The sequence below is a fragment of the Thermobia domestica genome, chromosome 8 (assembly GCF_964235325.1).
Source record: "Thermobia domestica chromosome 8, izTheDome1.hap1.1, whole genome shotgun sequence".
Classification (NCBI taxonomy): Eukaryota; Metazoa; Arthropoda; class Insecta; order Zygentoma; family Lepismatidae; genus Thermobia; species Thermobia domestica.
Window position 1 is genome coordinate 70,212,094 of NC_137461.1, and position 16,358 is coordinate 70,228,451.

Here is a 16,358-nt window from a genome sequence, read left to right on the forward strand (position 1 = left end):
GAGATAGGTTTCACTTTTAAAATTACGTAAATATTTCTACTTTTTTAAAAAAAATATTATTTGACAATTAGGTTATTATTGGTTTCGAATCAGTTTTATTAATGGGCAGTTAAAAGCAATTAATTAATCGCACAGACCACATAGAACCGTAAACAAGCTGTATAATTAATTTTCCAGAATCCTACTCTTCTCTTTGCTGCACTTTTTAGAAAATATATATTAGATTATTGCATAATTTACTTTTAATCAATTATTTCCTTTATTTTTTGTAATATACGTTGAATTTTCTTCTGTACTAATAGCGAAATTGATAGGGTTTGCATAGGAACGTAACAATCGGTATAGCTGGGAATTGCAAAAATAAGTTGGCCCGACGTATTGGCTGTATGTTGGCCAAAAACAGTTTGCCGTCATTTCTCCAACAGTTTTCGACCTCTAATTTCCCATCACAAGTTTATTTGTTGCATAAGGTTTACTTTGGCAATTGAGTTTGTTGGCAAATGATCGGCAAAGTGGCCAATTACAACGTAGGGCCAACATTGGCAGTTCGTTAGCCTACCATTTCCAACTAGGGTTACTTTCGCAACTGAGTTTGTTGGCAAATGATCGGCAAAGCAGCCAATTACAACGTACGGCCAACGTTGATAGTTGGTTATCCTACCATTTCTCACTAGAGTTACTTTGGCAATTGAGTTTGTTAGCAAATGGCATTATGACATTGTTGATATTACTCAACGAACAAAAATCGTACTATATTGTCAAAGTTAGGAGAATTCATAAAAAGAAGAGATGCACATTTTTGATTGATCTAGTTCATCTCAACGCAGGATAAATTCTCCAAAGAGGAACTGCCCCTCCAATAGACATACTGTATTCTTTGGGTGTATGACTTATGATTTATGGAAAATACTGAAATATGTATGTTGCATGGCAGAGCACAGCTTTTGTAAGTATAATTATTAAGAATGCCTTCTATCTTACGAATAATCCACTACTTTAATATAATTCTTATCTTTCCTTTTTCTTTCATTCTTTAATTCTAGAATTTCCTTTGTTTTTCTCTCATTAGTAGTGTGTTTTAATTGCAAACGTAATCCCAGGTGACGAACGATGATTTTTTTTTTTATTATGGCGCCTCTAGATGGATAACGAAAAAGTACATCAAATAAAAGTTGCGTATTTTCGTTTGTAGAATCAGAACCTACAATGAAAATTGGATGTTTCAATTTAAAATTTTCAAGTTGGCCCCCGAGTTCCTATGATGGGACCCCTGAAGGCATTTGTTCATAGTATTTTATAGCCCCTGACAAGGATACATTCTTAAGTAACTAGATTTGTCATACTTTTTGTCAGTTTGGAAATATTTTAGGTCGCAGAGTTAGGTGACGTACGTTCAATGGTATTCATGTTTGCGATTACAACGCCATCTCGTAGGATAACGAAAAAGTACTTTAAGTAAAATTTGCATATTTTCTGTCGCAGAATTCGAATCTGTAATAAAAATAATTTTCCATTTAAAATTTTCAAGTTGGCACCCGGGGTCCTATGATGGTACCCCTGGGGGCATTTGTTGTTCACATAATTTTATAGGCTCCTGACATGGGCACATTCTCGCGTAACTAGATTTGTCACTTTTTTTGTCATTTCGGAAATATTTCAGGTCACAAAGTTAGGTGAGACACCCTGTGTATATATATTTATTCCGTACGGTTTGTGAACATTCCAATTCACAGTTAAAGCTATTATCATTCATGTAGGACTACATCAACTGAAAGGTTGATAATGTGTGTGCGTGTGTCTGTCTGTCTGTCTGTCTGTCTCTATTATAATTATAAACTGCATGAAATAGGAACAAACTTCTTTTCATTCCAACGGTGATGCAATTACTGATTCCTAATAAATAACTGAGTGAAAATGAAACTGACTGAAAATATTATGATATACAATATATTGTAGGCCTATACAAAGTCACTTTTGTGAATGCGATCTTTTGTAGGCCCATAGATTAAGTGGAAAATGTGTATTTTAATTACTTACCATTACAATTAATTAACTTCCTAACATTATTGAAAGTACCATACAGTAAGAGTGGAAATAAGGGAGACGAAAAAGGATGGCGTCCTCTTAGTAAATGTTCAAGAAAAAAAGAAAGAGAAAGATAGATTATTAAAAAGATCGTTATTTTAGAAATGCTGAGTCCATTTTGACCGTCGTGCAACTTCGTGTAAGCCACGTAGATTTCATTGCTTTTGAAAATTTTGTTCCTAAGGGGGAAAGGGAGCAATTTCTCTACGATTGAAATTTCCCCCTTTTTTTGTTTGTTTATTTATTCATAGATTGTCAAATGTACCGATACGCACAAGTTGGAGATGTGAAATTCCTTACATAAACCCTTAAATGAAAATAATGGAACATCTGTTTCATTACTTTTGAAAATTCCTCTTCTAAGGGGGAAAGTGGGCCATTTCTATAATACTGAAATTACCTTTTTTATTCACAAAGTACCGAGTATGAGAATTTGCTTAAGTTGGAGACGAGTAATTCGTAACATGAACTGTTAAATAAAAACAATGAAACACATATTTCAACCTTTCCAAAATTTCCTCTCCTAAGGAGGGAATAGCGGAGTCATTTCTGTTATCCAAATTTCCTTTTCGTTATTGAGAAAGTACCAAATGTGAGGATTTGCTTAAGTTGAAGATATGAAAATCGGTGAACAAATTTTTAAATAAAAAGTATGGAAATACGGAATTCAACGTCTGCCAAAATATCGTTTTTAAAGGCGCGAAAAGAGGAAGAATTTCTTTAGTATCAAGTTTTTCCAATTATTCAGAAAATGATTCGTGTAAGGAAAATTCGCTTAAATTTGATGCGTGAAACTCGTTACCCAAACTCTTAATTAAACATAAAGGAACACGTATTTTAGCGGTTTCGAAAATTCCGATCTTGAAAGGGGAAAGAGGGACAAAGAGGGACAGGGTGTCTACTAAAATTCCAAAATTAAATTTCGTGACTTTTTCGTGACCTTTTCTTTACCAAATCAGAAAATTTCCTAGTATTTTCAAGAGCGAATTTGGGTGCGAATTAGGCCGAATTTTCCTCCATGCGATAGAAACGTACTTTGCTTGCGATTTGGTAGCGTCTAAAGCCGACGATAGACATTTTTGTTATTGAAATTTGACATTTTATAGAACAAAATTTTTCAATCTGTACTTACATTTGTACAGTTAAAAAAATCGTGACCCAAAAGCTAAATTTCGTGACTTTTTCGTGACTTTCATGACCGTTTTCTGATTTCGTGACTTTCGTGACCGATAGACACCCTGGTAACGTATATGAAATAGTGAGTGATTCAGTTATAGACACCCAGGTCATACTAAGGCCTATGCAGAGTCGTCCTGACACGTGATTAGTGCCATACTAAAGACTTCGACTAATATATGCTTCCTGCAATAGTCAGGCCCTTAATATGACGCTAATCATGCGTCAAAACGACTCTGCATAAGGCGGACTATATTTAGAAACGTGAGATTTGGACAGAAAACTACATTTTTTTTACGAGTAAAGAATAAGGAAGTTTTTAAATACATATGCTAACGGAAGTAAAGAAAATGTAATTGTTTTGCCCAGGATAGAGTACCACATAAATTCCTGAAGTACGGGAGATTAAATTCGGCATACAAACTCATTAAAAATAAGTGAACACGTGTCGCAATCGTTTTTTAAAAACCTCATTTGAATGGCAAAGCAGCATTGTTAATTCTTTGTTCTGCGTATTGAAAGTGACATAATCTGTTGTTTGAGATCGCATCACGGAAAGACAATTGAAACTTTGAAATGAATTTTGGAACATTAGGATTTCAATCAGAACTTTGATTAAAGAGCATATCTTAAGGAGTATATGGTTTAAATTTATTGCAAAAAATATATAAATAATAATAAAATAAAATATCTCACGATTCTTTATTATGTTAGGAAGATGAACTCTGTATATTAACTTCTCGTACAAATAACCGAACACGTGATCCAGCATTTTCCAAAATTCTCATTTTAAGCAGAAAGGGAGAATTTCTCAAACTCACTTTCAATTGTGTAAGACGTTTTTTTCGCCGCATTGGAATCGACATCGTTTGCTGTTTGTGATCGCATCACAGAAAACGTCTTACACAATTGAAATGAATTTTGGAACATAGTACCTACCACAAGAGTTTTTATCACATCACATTGAATAACGGGTGTACGATAAGTAGGTAGGGGAGTTCAAAATTTATCAAAAGTAGAATATCTCACATTAATTAACGAGTGCATCCTAAACAGGTAGTGAAGTTCAAAATTTTTGCCAAAAGTAGAGTATCTCACATTGATAAACGGGTGTATAATAAGGCGGTAGATGTGTTCAAAATTTATGCCAAAAGTAGTATCTTACGTTGATTAACGGATGTATACTAAGCGGTAGGGGAGTTCAAAATTTATGCCAAAAGTAGAATATCTTACATTGATTAACGGGTGTATATTATGCGGTACATGAGTTCGAAATTTATGCCAAAAGTAGTATCTTACGTTGATTAACGGGTATATACTAAGCGGTAGAGGAGTTCAAAATGTATCCGAAAGTAGTAAAGTTGATTAACGGGTGTATATACCTACTAAGCGGTAGGGGAGTTCAAAATTTATGCCAACAGTAGAATATCTTACGGATAATTACACTTTCATTGAGGGGTATCCTAACGGGTTCAAATATTTTCCACAAATCAATTTTACGCGCGAGAAGAACGGCTATTTAAGCTAGTATATTCGTAAATAAACATTTACCAACATGTGTTATCCCTATTCTGGGTATCAACTTCATTCGTTCCGATAATTATTTATGGGTCAAAAAGGATCCAATCCTGACGTTTGGTGGGATGAAAATACTTTTAGTGTTGGGAGTATTACTTTTCTTCTTCTAGTCTCGTTTTAAAACATATTAGTAGATATTATTCAATTAATGTAGTCATTAATGATTAAATAGAAAATTAGTAGTTCATAATAAATAAATATTTTCTTAAGAAATTGTTGGACGCAGGATAACTCTCAACAAAGGCGACACTCAAGCTTCAGCCTTTCTTATACAAAGATAAAGTATGGCTGTGCAAAGAGGGAACGTAGCAGCAATGCTAGGAACGCTTCCACCGGGAAAAGCATTGGAAGAAATCTTCCTTCTGTAACCACCCTCCTCTCACCAAACTCACGCAATTTCTGCTAATTAATAATATATAAAATGTATTTTGGAATCTATGTTGCAATTTTATAATAATGAAGTAATTTTCATTTTCGGTGAAATGTGATTCAAAATTCTGCCATTGAATCCTCACACAGTGTTATCAGGCAGTTTTAGAACAGAGATCGCCTTAGCAAATCAGATATTCTCAGAGCATATTTTAAACAGAATACTCTAAGCCTATGTGTATCCAATTGTTCTTTCTATAAAATAGATGTAAAATAAAAACTTAATATTATTTGAATTAAATCTGGTTTACAAATACTCTTAAGAAATGTTTAAGGAAAAGTATTATCTATAACTCAATTATTTTTTTTATCATTTCCTTTTTATTTTTTCGAATTCTTTCTTTTTCGAATTTTGGTTTTCGAAAGTGTATTTTCCGGATCCGGAATTTCTTGGCCATCTCTGATGTTCATCACAGGGAAATTGTGCTTTCTCCATATTTTTCCTTCTCTTAAACCCTTACAATAAATATTAAGTTCTAATTTGATTTATTTAAGTTTATTTGAGATTGCTTATTTTTCTTTCTGAATGTTCATTTAGGATATCTTCATTTCTTCTTTGTGCTCTGAAAGATAAGATATTTCAAGATAGTCTTATTCCGCCTTATGCAGAGTCGTTTTGACGTATGATTAGCGTCATACTAAAAGCCTGACTACTGCAAGAAACATATGTTAATCGAACTCTTTAGTATGGCACTAATCACGCGTCAGAACAACTCTGCATAAGGCCCATTATATTTAAAAGAATTACACTTTCTCTCTCTTGCCTTACAAGATTAAAATATTCAGTTATGTGCTCTAAAATTGACACATACATATTACGGACTTCTTTTTTTGGGGGGGGGGAGAGGGGGGTCAAAATATATTTCAGATGACTAGTTTGTCCATCAAATTCGAAATTTATCTCTACACGATTGTATTTAGTACAGGGTGGTCCGGAAGTGGGCGTACTCCCCCCCCCCCTTTAGTTTCAACAGTATAGTGTTAGTTATGGTAGAATGTCTGTACAGTTACCTTGAAGTCTTAAGAGTCATAAACATCAGTATGATCACCATCCATGTCGTAACACAGCTGAATTCTGCGCCAAGTTCTCGCAGATGTTTTGTGGAGATACTCGAGTCACGAGGGTGAAGGCGTGTTCCACAGCTGCTCGTAATTCCTGCATTGTGTGATATCAAATATTTCTTACTTGTTGCTTTATAAAACTCCACAGAGCATTGTCTGGTGTCGTCAGATCGACATTCTACCATAACTAACACTATACTGTTAAAACTAAAGGGGGTACGCCCGCCCACTTCCGGACTACCCTGTATAACTGACCTACAATTGGAATGTACTGTGTAGCTTGAATTAGATTGACATCGTAAATTTTGTCCTCGGTAAAGTAGCGAAGTGCAATGTTCCAACTATACAAGCTGAATTACAAACATTCTGTAAGCAAAATATCAATACGAAAAAACATATATATTAATCTAAACTCTGGCGCTCTAGCCTTTAAGGAGCCGTGGTTTGGCACATATTAAGTTGGGTGACATGCTATTGGCGTACCAGTTCTCAGGCGTCATTAGTTCTGGTTTTCTAAAAATGTCTTCTTTTTCTCCGTTTATGTAGAGTCGACACAAATTTCTATTCTTCAACACAAATGAGTGTAAGAGTTCTGTTTCTTTGTCTCTCTCTTTTTTCTCGGCATTAACTTTCATTTAAAATGTCCACTTTTGTTATTGTTTTTGAACATTAGCGTCCTTTTCAGCCTCGAGATTAGGTCTATATAAGACGTAGGCTTATTGTTTAAGGTGGAATACGAATCCCCAATGCTCTCCCATCGTGAATCGAACCCTGAATCACATGCACCAAAGGCTAGCCACTAGAGCAGCGAAAAGGGCTGTATTCATTTTGGTTGAACTTTTGCGTAAGCTATGTTCGAAATTCCCTATCAAGTCAGTCAAAAAAAAATATTTATATCCCTCGACCCAAAGCTTAATTTTTAAAAATAATGTTCGCTCCCCTTTTCGTGTGCATGGCAGCATTAGTTGAACTAAGTGCTGTTTAGTGAACAAGTGAGTAATAAGCATGATTTGTGTGTTCATAATCCTGGATTCAAATCACATTAACGGTATAAAGCCTAGGATAAAACTTCGAATAACAGTTTGATTTCAGGGTTACGTTAATTAGTTTCTTTGTACGGACCCCATAATTTCTCAGCTTTAGAGCTTCATATCTCCCTTATTTGACAACTCTGATAACCTGTCGTTTGCTTATTTTCTTTTACGTTTTATGCCAATTATTTTAATGCTATAAAATGATATATGTTATATTTGAAAAATTATAAGTTTGTGTTGAGGTGGCAACACTGCTTGTGTGACACCACTGCTGTGTTCTTGGTCATGTGTCACCAGTGGCGTATTTACGATTTTCTTTCGGGGGGGCTTTGCTAACTTTCGGGGAGGGCTTTGCCTGAAAATGTGAAAATTCTGCAAGATATTTCATATACTTTACTATAGTAAGTCAGATTTCGGGGGGGGGGCTTAAGCCCGGAAGCCCCCCCTAAATACGCCACTGTGTGTCACCCTACCATAGGTATCAGGTTACCTGCACACATTTTTCATTTTCTGCCTTTTCCCGGCGTTTTTAGGGTATAGCTCGGCACAGCCTCACAAGGTCACTGCGTGGTATATGTACTGTATTACACCGTACGTAGCGGGTAAACAAAGAATTTCCGCACTGAGTGACTCACCACGATGATTAGCGATCCACAATTAGTCAGGGTACCAATTTTCATAAATATGTAGCTGTCACGATTCGCATACGTCCCTTGTAAGACAAACAGCAAAGAAAATTTGACCTATAGGATATATGATGAAATTAGTACTTGATGATTTATACGATATAAGATAGATGAAGGCATTGATATAACTTTACTCGAAAGACAAACTGTTTCTGTTCACACAGAGACAATCAAGATACAACTAATTGCACTATGTAATCATGGGGGTCAGAAATGACATACAGCCTTGAGTTTAACGTTTATGTTGAGTAGGCTAAAGAAAACATATAGTACATAGAAGTAAATTACAACTGAACAGTAGTGGGACAGTTGGAAAGATAAGGATCATGGGGAGACACTGAAGAACTCAAAGAACACCCACGGACAATACTGTTCAGCACACGTTCACATACTTTGGGATTGCATCATTAAACCTTCCCATCAGTGGTGAATGCACTACAACTGACCATTTCTACTAATCTTCACGAAATAACTCTCATACAAAACTGTAAAGCCAGAATACGCAATGAATTTCTTGAAGTTTGTTTCTTCATGAAAATGAAATGAATCCTTTCAGTTTAACGTCCAACGATTATGCCATTTAGGCTAAGGGAGACAGGTGATTAAGGCAAGTAAATGATGATGAAAGAATTGGTGGAATGAGAATGTGTGAGTAAACGGGAATACCCAGAGAAAACTCACGGACAAGATGTTCTTTACCAAAAACTTACTAGGGCGGGGATCGAACCAACAAGCGAAGGTCCCGGAATTGTCGCTCAAATCTGATTGCCACATAGCACATCTGATACAGCATCACGAGAAATGAAAATAAACAAAATTTAAGGTGCTATAGACCAGAATGATAGGATCTATGGGGCTTCAACATTTGAATATCTAAAAAAATTACATCATGGAATTATGTAAGTTTTAAGTGAATATCTTGAAAATCATTAAAGCAATCAAAACAAAAGGTTCACAGTATAATGAGAACAAAGTGTCTTATCGAAAACCACAAACAGTGTTACCATAGATGAAGCAGTGTTGCTAACTCAGCATAAAAGTATTTTGTTTCAAATAGCACCCTATACAAATGTGCACAGAATTAAAATGCACTACTATCACTAAACATAACAGTGAAGTATAGTGGTACAGTATTGCACACTATTGGAGCTACGTGTGCTGAAAATGTACAATGGAGAAGTCTGATATGTGGCAACAGTGGGTAATAGAGGAATGCATTAGAAAAAAGTGACGGATCTGCATTACACTTCCTTAGCCCCGGTGAAAAGGCAAACAACTCTCGAAAACAAAATGTTACACGCGAGAAAAGAAACCCATGTTTTCTAATTCTGTAAACTGCTTTTCCAGATTATCTTATTCAAATTTGGTAGAGTACTTTCTTGGTTTATGTCTTTCGTGTTAAATGACATAGTCTTTTACTTCCTCTCCTACATATCATATGATTATGTTATTACCATATTCACATTGGGAATATAATTAATTTATTACTACCCCATTTCGTTTTTAATCAGCCTGGATAGCCATGTGGCCTAGAAGGCTAGGCCACCAACTTATTAGGAATCGCAAGTTCCAATCTAGCCTTGGACGCGGAGGTTTTTGTTGTATTTTTCATCTTGCATTTCATTGCCTTCTTTCGTCTTTCATAGTGGTTCGGATCCCACTTTACATAGTTTCGCTACTGACACAGGACGTAAAAATGAGACCACTCGATTTCGTTTTTCAAATGCATCAATGTTTTGTGACATTGCTGACAATTTGCTATATTATTGGTGTTATTCTGCATTTGAATTAAATTCATAATATGAGGCCCAGATTCCTTTATTACCTTTTGTTGCGACATATCAGACTTCTCCATTGTACATTTTCAGCACACGTAGCTCCAATAGTGTGCAACACTGTACCACTACACTTCACTGTTATTTAGTGATAATAGTGCATTTTAAATCTGTGCACATTTGTATATGGTGCTATTTCAAACAAAATACTTTTATGCTAAATTGGCAACACTGCTTCATCTATGGCAGCACTGCTTCATCTATGGCAGCACTGCTTCATCTATGGCAGCACTGTGGTTTTCGATCAGGCATTTTGTTCTCATTATATTGTAAACCTTTTGTTTTGACTCTTATAACGAGTTTCAAGGTATTTACTTTCATGATATAATTTTGTTGGATTTTTGGGAACATTTACATACAGGAAATGCTTTTTTTAAATATCCACTTCCTATTCATTCAACTTTACCCATGTGATAAATGCAAAAAATCGTTAACTACAGTATACACGTAAAAAGTAATGCGCATAGATGAACCAAGCATGCTGTACGTACATTTCCAAAATGCTCAAGTTCAGCGCTAGTACATTTATAACATCAAGAATACGTCAAGAGAATCATTATTAAGACCCACACACGCATCCGTATACTTTTTTAGAGCATGCTGAGTAACTCGGTGACCGAACTTTGGAAGGTGGATTCCGTAGATGAAAAGAAAGAAAAATGTTTTAATGATCATGGTTCGTAAAAAGTCTTCTTTTTAAATTACTACAAGGTAACCAAGAAAGTTCTGTCGCTTTTTCACCCAACACCTTCAAACAACGATATGTCACCTAAGAAGTACCTGGAAGATCAAAAATAGTCCCCATCAGCATCGACAACCTTCTGCCAATGTTCTGGAAGGCCGTGGATCCATCGCGGTGGAACATGGTGGGTCGTGAAGCGAAAGAGGTACCAAGTGCATTTTGCACCTCTACTACGGATTTCAACTGGCGTCCTCTAAAGTGATTGTTCAAGGAATTTAACAGGTGATAATCGGATGGTGCAAGGTTTGGGGAGTAAGGCGAAAGCAATAGGTTTTCCATCCAAGGCGTAGAATGGTGTCTCGGGTCATCCTAGCCACGTGGGGCTTAGTGTTATCCTATAACAGGAGGATCCCTTTGCGATTCAGAAATACTGTCTCCAGAGTTTTTAGTTGTTCTTGAACACGGCTCAACTACTGACAGTACACAGTTGCATTGATGCTCTGACCAGCTGGTAGCAGTTCCCGATGCACGATGCCGCAAGCAGTCCACTAAACACACATGAGGACCTTATTCCTGTGCAGTGCTGGTTTCGGCTGTTTTGGAACCGGTTCATGGGATGCTAACCAATGATGACGGCGGCGTGAAGCTTCGTGCAGGACCCACTTCTCATCACATGTCAACACCCTCTCCAGAAATGGTTCCTTCCTCAGACGAGAGAGCATAGAACACAGGTGTCTGCTTGCGTTGCCTTGTGACCAGGAGTCAAATCATGGTGCAGAGTACAGACCCAAGTCGATGGAGGTGCTGCCGAATGGTATCTCCACTCACATTGAATTGTAGTCCCAGTTCCTCACATGACTGGCCACTGTTCGCCTCAATTGCTGCTTGAAGATATTCATTTTCTACATGTGTTGGTCTTCGAGTGTTTCGTAACTGTCCTTAAACTTGTTAAACCACCGCTGCACTGTCCGCGTAGTCATGATAACCTCACCAAAAACCTGGCATATCTTCCGTCCCGCTGCAGCGCCGTTTGTTCCCAGTTTTAACTCGTACAGCATACACGCCCTTATGACGCTCTGTAGAGGTCCCATATTCTCTGTCCTTACGCAAGTTCACAGTGTAACTGAACTGCCATAACCAGGTAGTATGTTGGATATAAACACACCAACGACTGACTTTCGCCCTATCTCCATTCGCATTCAACTCACGGTGTGAGGGCCAATGGAACATAGACCTCCACAAAAAGCGACAGAACTTTCTTGGTTACCTTTATATAAGCTAAGCGTCGACAATTTTAAGTCGATTTTTAAAACGCCCGAGCTTGAAAATTATCTCAAGCAGGTCAAGAAATGCTACAGGAACTAATACGTCATCCACCTCAATATCCATATTTCCAAATTCCCCGGTACTTGTGTAACACACTTTGGGCGACACTTTGAAGTACCAATTAGTCACTAACGGCAATGCTACTTCAAAGTGCCGCGTAGGGTATGTTACGCAATTACTACTAAAAGAGAATTTCCTCTATCTGTTGTTTTTAACAAACGAGTGACATGACTTTTTACTTCGCGGTAGCACCAAATTTGTTACTGACAACCACGTTTCTTCGGTGTTTTAATACTGTTGTGTGTGGTTGCATAAATTCTACTAGGAACAATATATTTTATAGGAAACTAAGACGTCATGCGACTCATTTGTTACAAACAACAGATAAAAGAGAGGATCTTCCAATATAATCTACTGACACGTTCCATTTGTGGCTAATTAGTTTTTAAATCGATAACTGGCCGCTTTATGTCCCTACTAGTTACATAAAGTATGTTACACGAGTACAGAACAAAAGAATATGTAGTTTCCTCTGGCGTATTTTAAAGTAATTTAACGTCATACAGGAAGTTCTGCAGAGTATGAAACAAACGATAGTCTGACTGCGAAATTCAGGCTATACGATAAATACATTAAAACCTCTTAGCCAAGTTCTCTCAATTTCTGATGGTTCGATAAAAATATATCCGGACAGGCTTTTCCAGCGTGGTATAAGACACACTTTCTGTTTCCATTTTTAACAGTTTCTTTTGAATTGCTACACGCCTTCGCGCCAATTATCGACAGTACAGACCCGAGTCTATTGGTCTGCTCGGCGGGAACAGCTCGTGATACACGATGTCCTTCCAATCCTACCAAACTTTGCTGGGCGTGAGTTCGGGCTTTACTTCTATCTTGCAACAAAGATTTTTGTTACATTGTTCTTGTAGTTACCTAGCTTTAATCACTCGTGATCAACCCCTTCAGGAACGGCTTCAGTTTGTTTCAATAGAGATTCGATTGAGTAAATGTTTTTGAGTCAGATCATATGGCACTCAAACTTCAAGTTTCTTGTTTCTAGCCAACTTTCTATAAACGATTTATCACTCACTAAAGTTTTGTAGAACCCTGTGTCTATATTTCTGCTCCCCTTAAACTCCGACATTGAGTAATCTCCACCATTCACTGTGCATCTACACTCACTAAGTGTTCTTCCCTATCACTGCTCCGAACACGTACGTCTTGCACTAAAAACTGCTCCAGCTCTGATCTATCACTAATTCCAAATGAGTGTTGAAAAGGGTTTTTATCATTTTGGTTGTGTCGAGACAGAGTAGTAGCCTCATGCGTGGTAGTCTTCTCTATCGTCTGAAGATAGCCACAGCAGTTCTTCCGGAGTGTCTTGAACTACACCCTCTATTCCAAAAGAAACCGAACGTTTTAAAAAAACAAAAAAGCAATGTACATTTTGGAACAAATCATTTTTATTAATCAATGTATTCCCCTTCTGCATCGATACACATATTTGCACGCTCCAACACCTTTCTCAGTCCCTAGACAACAACATGGAAAGAAAAATAAGAAAATGTATTATTCGAGAAAATGAAATGAAATCTTTAAGTTTTACGTCCCACGGTTATGCCGGTTAGGCTAAAGGAGACGGTGATGATGAGAGATGAGTGAAATGGTGGAATGAAGAAAGTGAGAGGAAACAGAACCCCGAGGAAAACCGAGCACGATGTTTGTCCACCACAAAGTCCACACGGCGCGAGCTGGGATCGAACCAGGGACCCCAAGCACCAGAGGTGAACGCTCTACTACTGAGCCACCGCGCCCCCTGTGTTATTAAAGAATACGACACTAGTTAGAGAGGGTCGTCCCCAGCAGTGGAGAGAAACAAAGCAGGGCCTCCTCGGTCGTTATCAAACGAAACCCCTGCATGATAGGAACCTGGAATGTGCGATCGCTGTTACAGTGTGGAAAACTGGAAAACCTGAAGAAAGAAATTGAACGCAAGAAGATTGATATCTAAAGAATCAGCGAAGTTAGGTGGCCTGATGGAGGGGACATGTGGAGCAGGGACTTCAGAATGATTAACTCAGGAGCTGTAAACGGTACAGCAAGAGTCGGTTTCGTCTTGAATAAGAAGATACGACAGAAAGTTATAGGCAGCTGGAGATATAATGAAAGGATAGTAATGTTGAAAATGGCAACAGAACAAAGGAATATGGCGATAATCCAAGTGTATATGTCTACATCAAACTACACAGATAAGGAAGTAGAAGAAACTTATGAGCAAATAGAAGAAGTACTGATGAAAGTTCAAGACCAAGACAATTTAATCATCGTGGGTGACTGGAACGCAGTAGTCGGCGAAAGCAAAGAAGAGAATGTAACTGGGAATTTCGGTCTAGGAGAAAGAAATGCAAGAGGCGCACGCCTAGTTGAATTCTGCAAAGGCCATAATTTGACTGTAACAAACACTCTCTTTGATCAACCACTAAGAAGATACACATGGGCAGGACCAGTAGACAAAGGAAGATACCAAATAGACTATATACTGGTCCGTCAAGCATTTAGAAATCAAGTGAAGAACAGTAAAAGTTACCCAGGTGCAGACATTGACTCAGATCATAACTTAGTTTTCATGAAGAGCGAACTCCGACTAAAGAAGAAAAGAGTGGTAGCACCAAACAAAAGATGGAACGCAATCAAGCTAAGAAGAGAGAAAAACACGAAAAGGGAATTTGTAACTGCAACAGACAAAGAGACGTCTAAGGCAGCTTTGGCGGGTGATGACATCAACTCAAAATGGGAAGCCATGAAAGCAGGGATAACAAAAGCAGCCGACAAGCACATAAGAAGAGAAACGAGAACCCAATATAAACCTAGATAACAGCAGAAATATTGGAAATGATGGAGAAAAGAAGACAGTTCAAAATAACAAAGAGGAATATAGAAGGTTCAAAAATCACATCAATAGAGAAGTAAAGAAGGCCAAAGAAAACTGGATAAACAGCTTTGTGCAAGGAAACTGAGGAAAATATAGTCAAAGGCAATACAGAAACGGCATATACAAAGGTTAAAAAAAAAAAAACAGTTCGATGAGAAAAAGAAACGCACAGACATTATCACAGACAAGGACGGGACAGCGATAATAGAAGAGGAGCAGATAACAAGAAGGTGGAATGAATACATTGAAGAGCTCTACAAAGGAGACAGACTAAATGAAGAAGAAATAGAGAAGGAAGAAGACGTCGATGAAAATGAATTAGGACCATCAATTTTACAGTGCGAATTTGACAATGCTTTAAAGAAAATGCAACATAATAAAGCTCCAGGAATAGACCAAATACCAACGAAAGTGATTAAGAATCTCGGAATAGCAACAAAGAAGAAGCCATTTAATCTTATTAATGAATGTATATCTCGGGAATAATACCAAAAGACTTCGAGAAAAGCACATTGGTCTCTATCCCGAAGAGAAAAGGCGCACGGAAATGCGAAGAACACAGAATGTTAAGTTTGCTTTCCCATCCATCAAAAATATTGTGCAAAATTATCGCACAACTAATAGAAGGGAAAATCGAAGAACGGCTATCGGAGGACCATTTTGGATTCACGATAAAAAGGGGAACAATAGTGAGTCTATGGTTGATCATGGAACAGCATATCAGAATAAACAAACCAACTGTGATAGCATTTGTAGATATAGAAAAAAACTTTTGACTACGTATATTGGTGTATCATTTTCAGAGCGTTGAAGAATCTGAAAGTGGATTACAGAGAGAATAATAATGTACCAACTTTATAGCAACCAGACAGTTGTTATTGGAAGAGATCAGAAGGAAGCAAGAATAAGTAAAGGAGTAAGGCAAGGATGTGGACTTTCACCTCCCCTGTTCAACGTCTATATAGAAGAGGCTATGAAAGAATTCTTTGATAAAAACAAGAAAGGCGTAAAAGTAAATGGCCAGGTTTTCACCACAATAAGGTTTGCTGATGACATAGCAGTGATAGCGGAGAACGAAAAGGACTTGCAGGAAGCACTTCCAAACTTGAACGACCAACTGGAAATAAAAAAAAAAAAATCCAAATGATGATAAATAAGAAGAAAACCAAAGTGATGAAGTCCACAAGAACAGGACAGGAAGTGGCAAACGTATGGCTAGGTAGACGAGAAAAAATCGAAGACGTTAAGACATCCCCTATTTAGGAAGTCTAATATCCTCGGACGGAAGAAGTGAAAAAGACGTAAGTTCCAGAATAGTGCAGGCTAAACAAGCATTCAACAGGAAAAAAGGATTACTAACACCAAGAAATGTGTCGCTGGATGTTCATAAACGATTTATTAAGACCCTAGTATGGAGCGTGGCTTTATGGAGCAGACACGTGGACATTGAGAAAAGCTTAAATATCCAAGCTGGAAGCATTTAAAATATGGTGTTGGCGCAGAATGCTACGCATATCATGAACCGAAAGGAAA

At 37.4% G+C, this 16,358-nt stretch overlaps 1 protein-coding gene across 1 annotated transcript; it reads left to right on the forward strand.

Moving 5' to 3' along the window:
- The first annotated feature begins 13,961 nt into the window (after positions 1-13,961).
- On the forward strand, positions 13,962-15,667 carry LOC145692154 (protein CFDP2-like). The gene is made up of 2 exons (XM_081767452.1): positions 13,962-14,345; positions 15,629-15,667. The coding sequence occupies exons 1-2, from the start codon at positions 13,962-13,964 to the stop codon at positions 15,665-15,667; spliced, it is 423 nt and encodes a 140-aa protein (XP_081623578.1).
- The last annotated feature ends 691 nt before the right edge of the window (positions 15,668-16,358 follow it).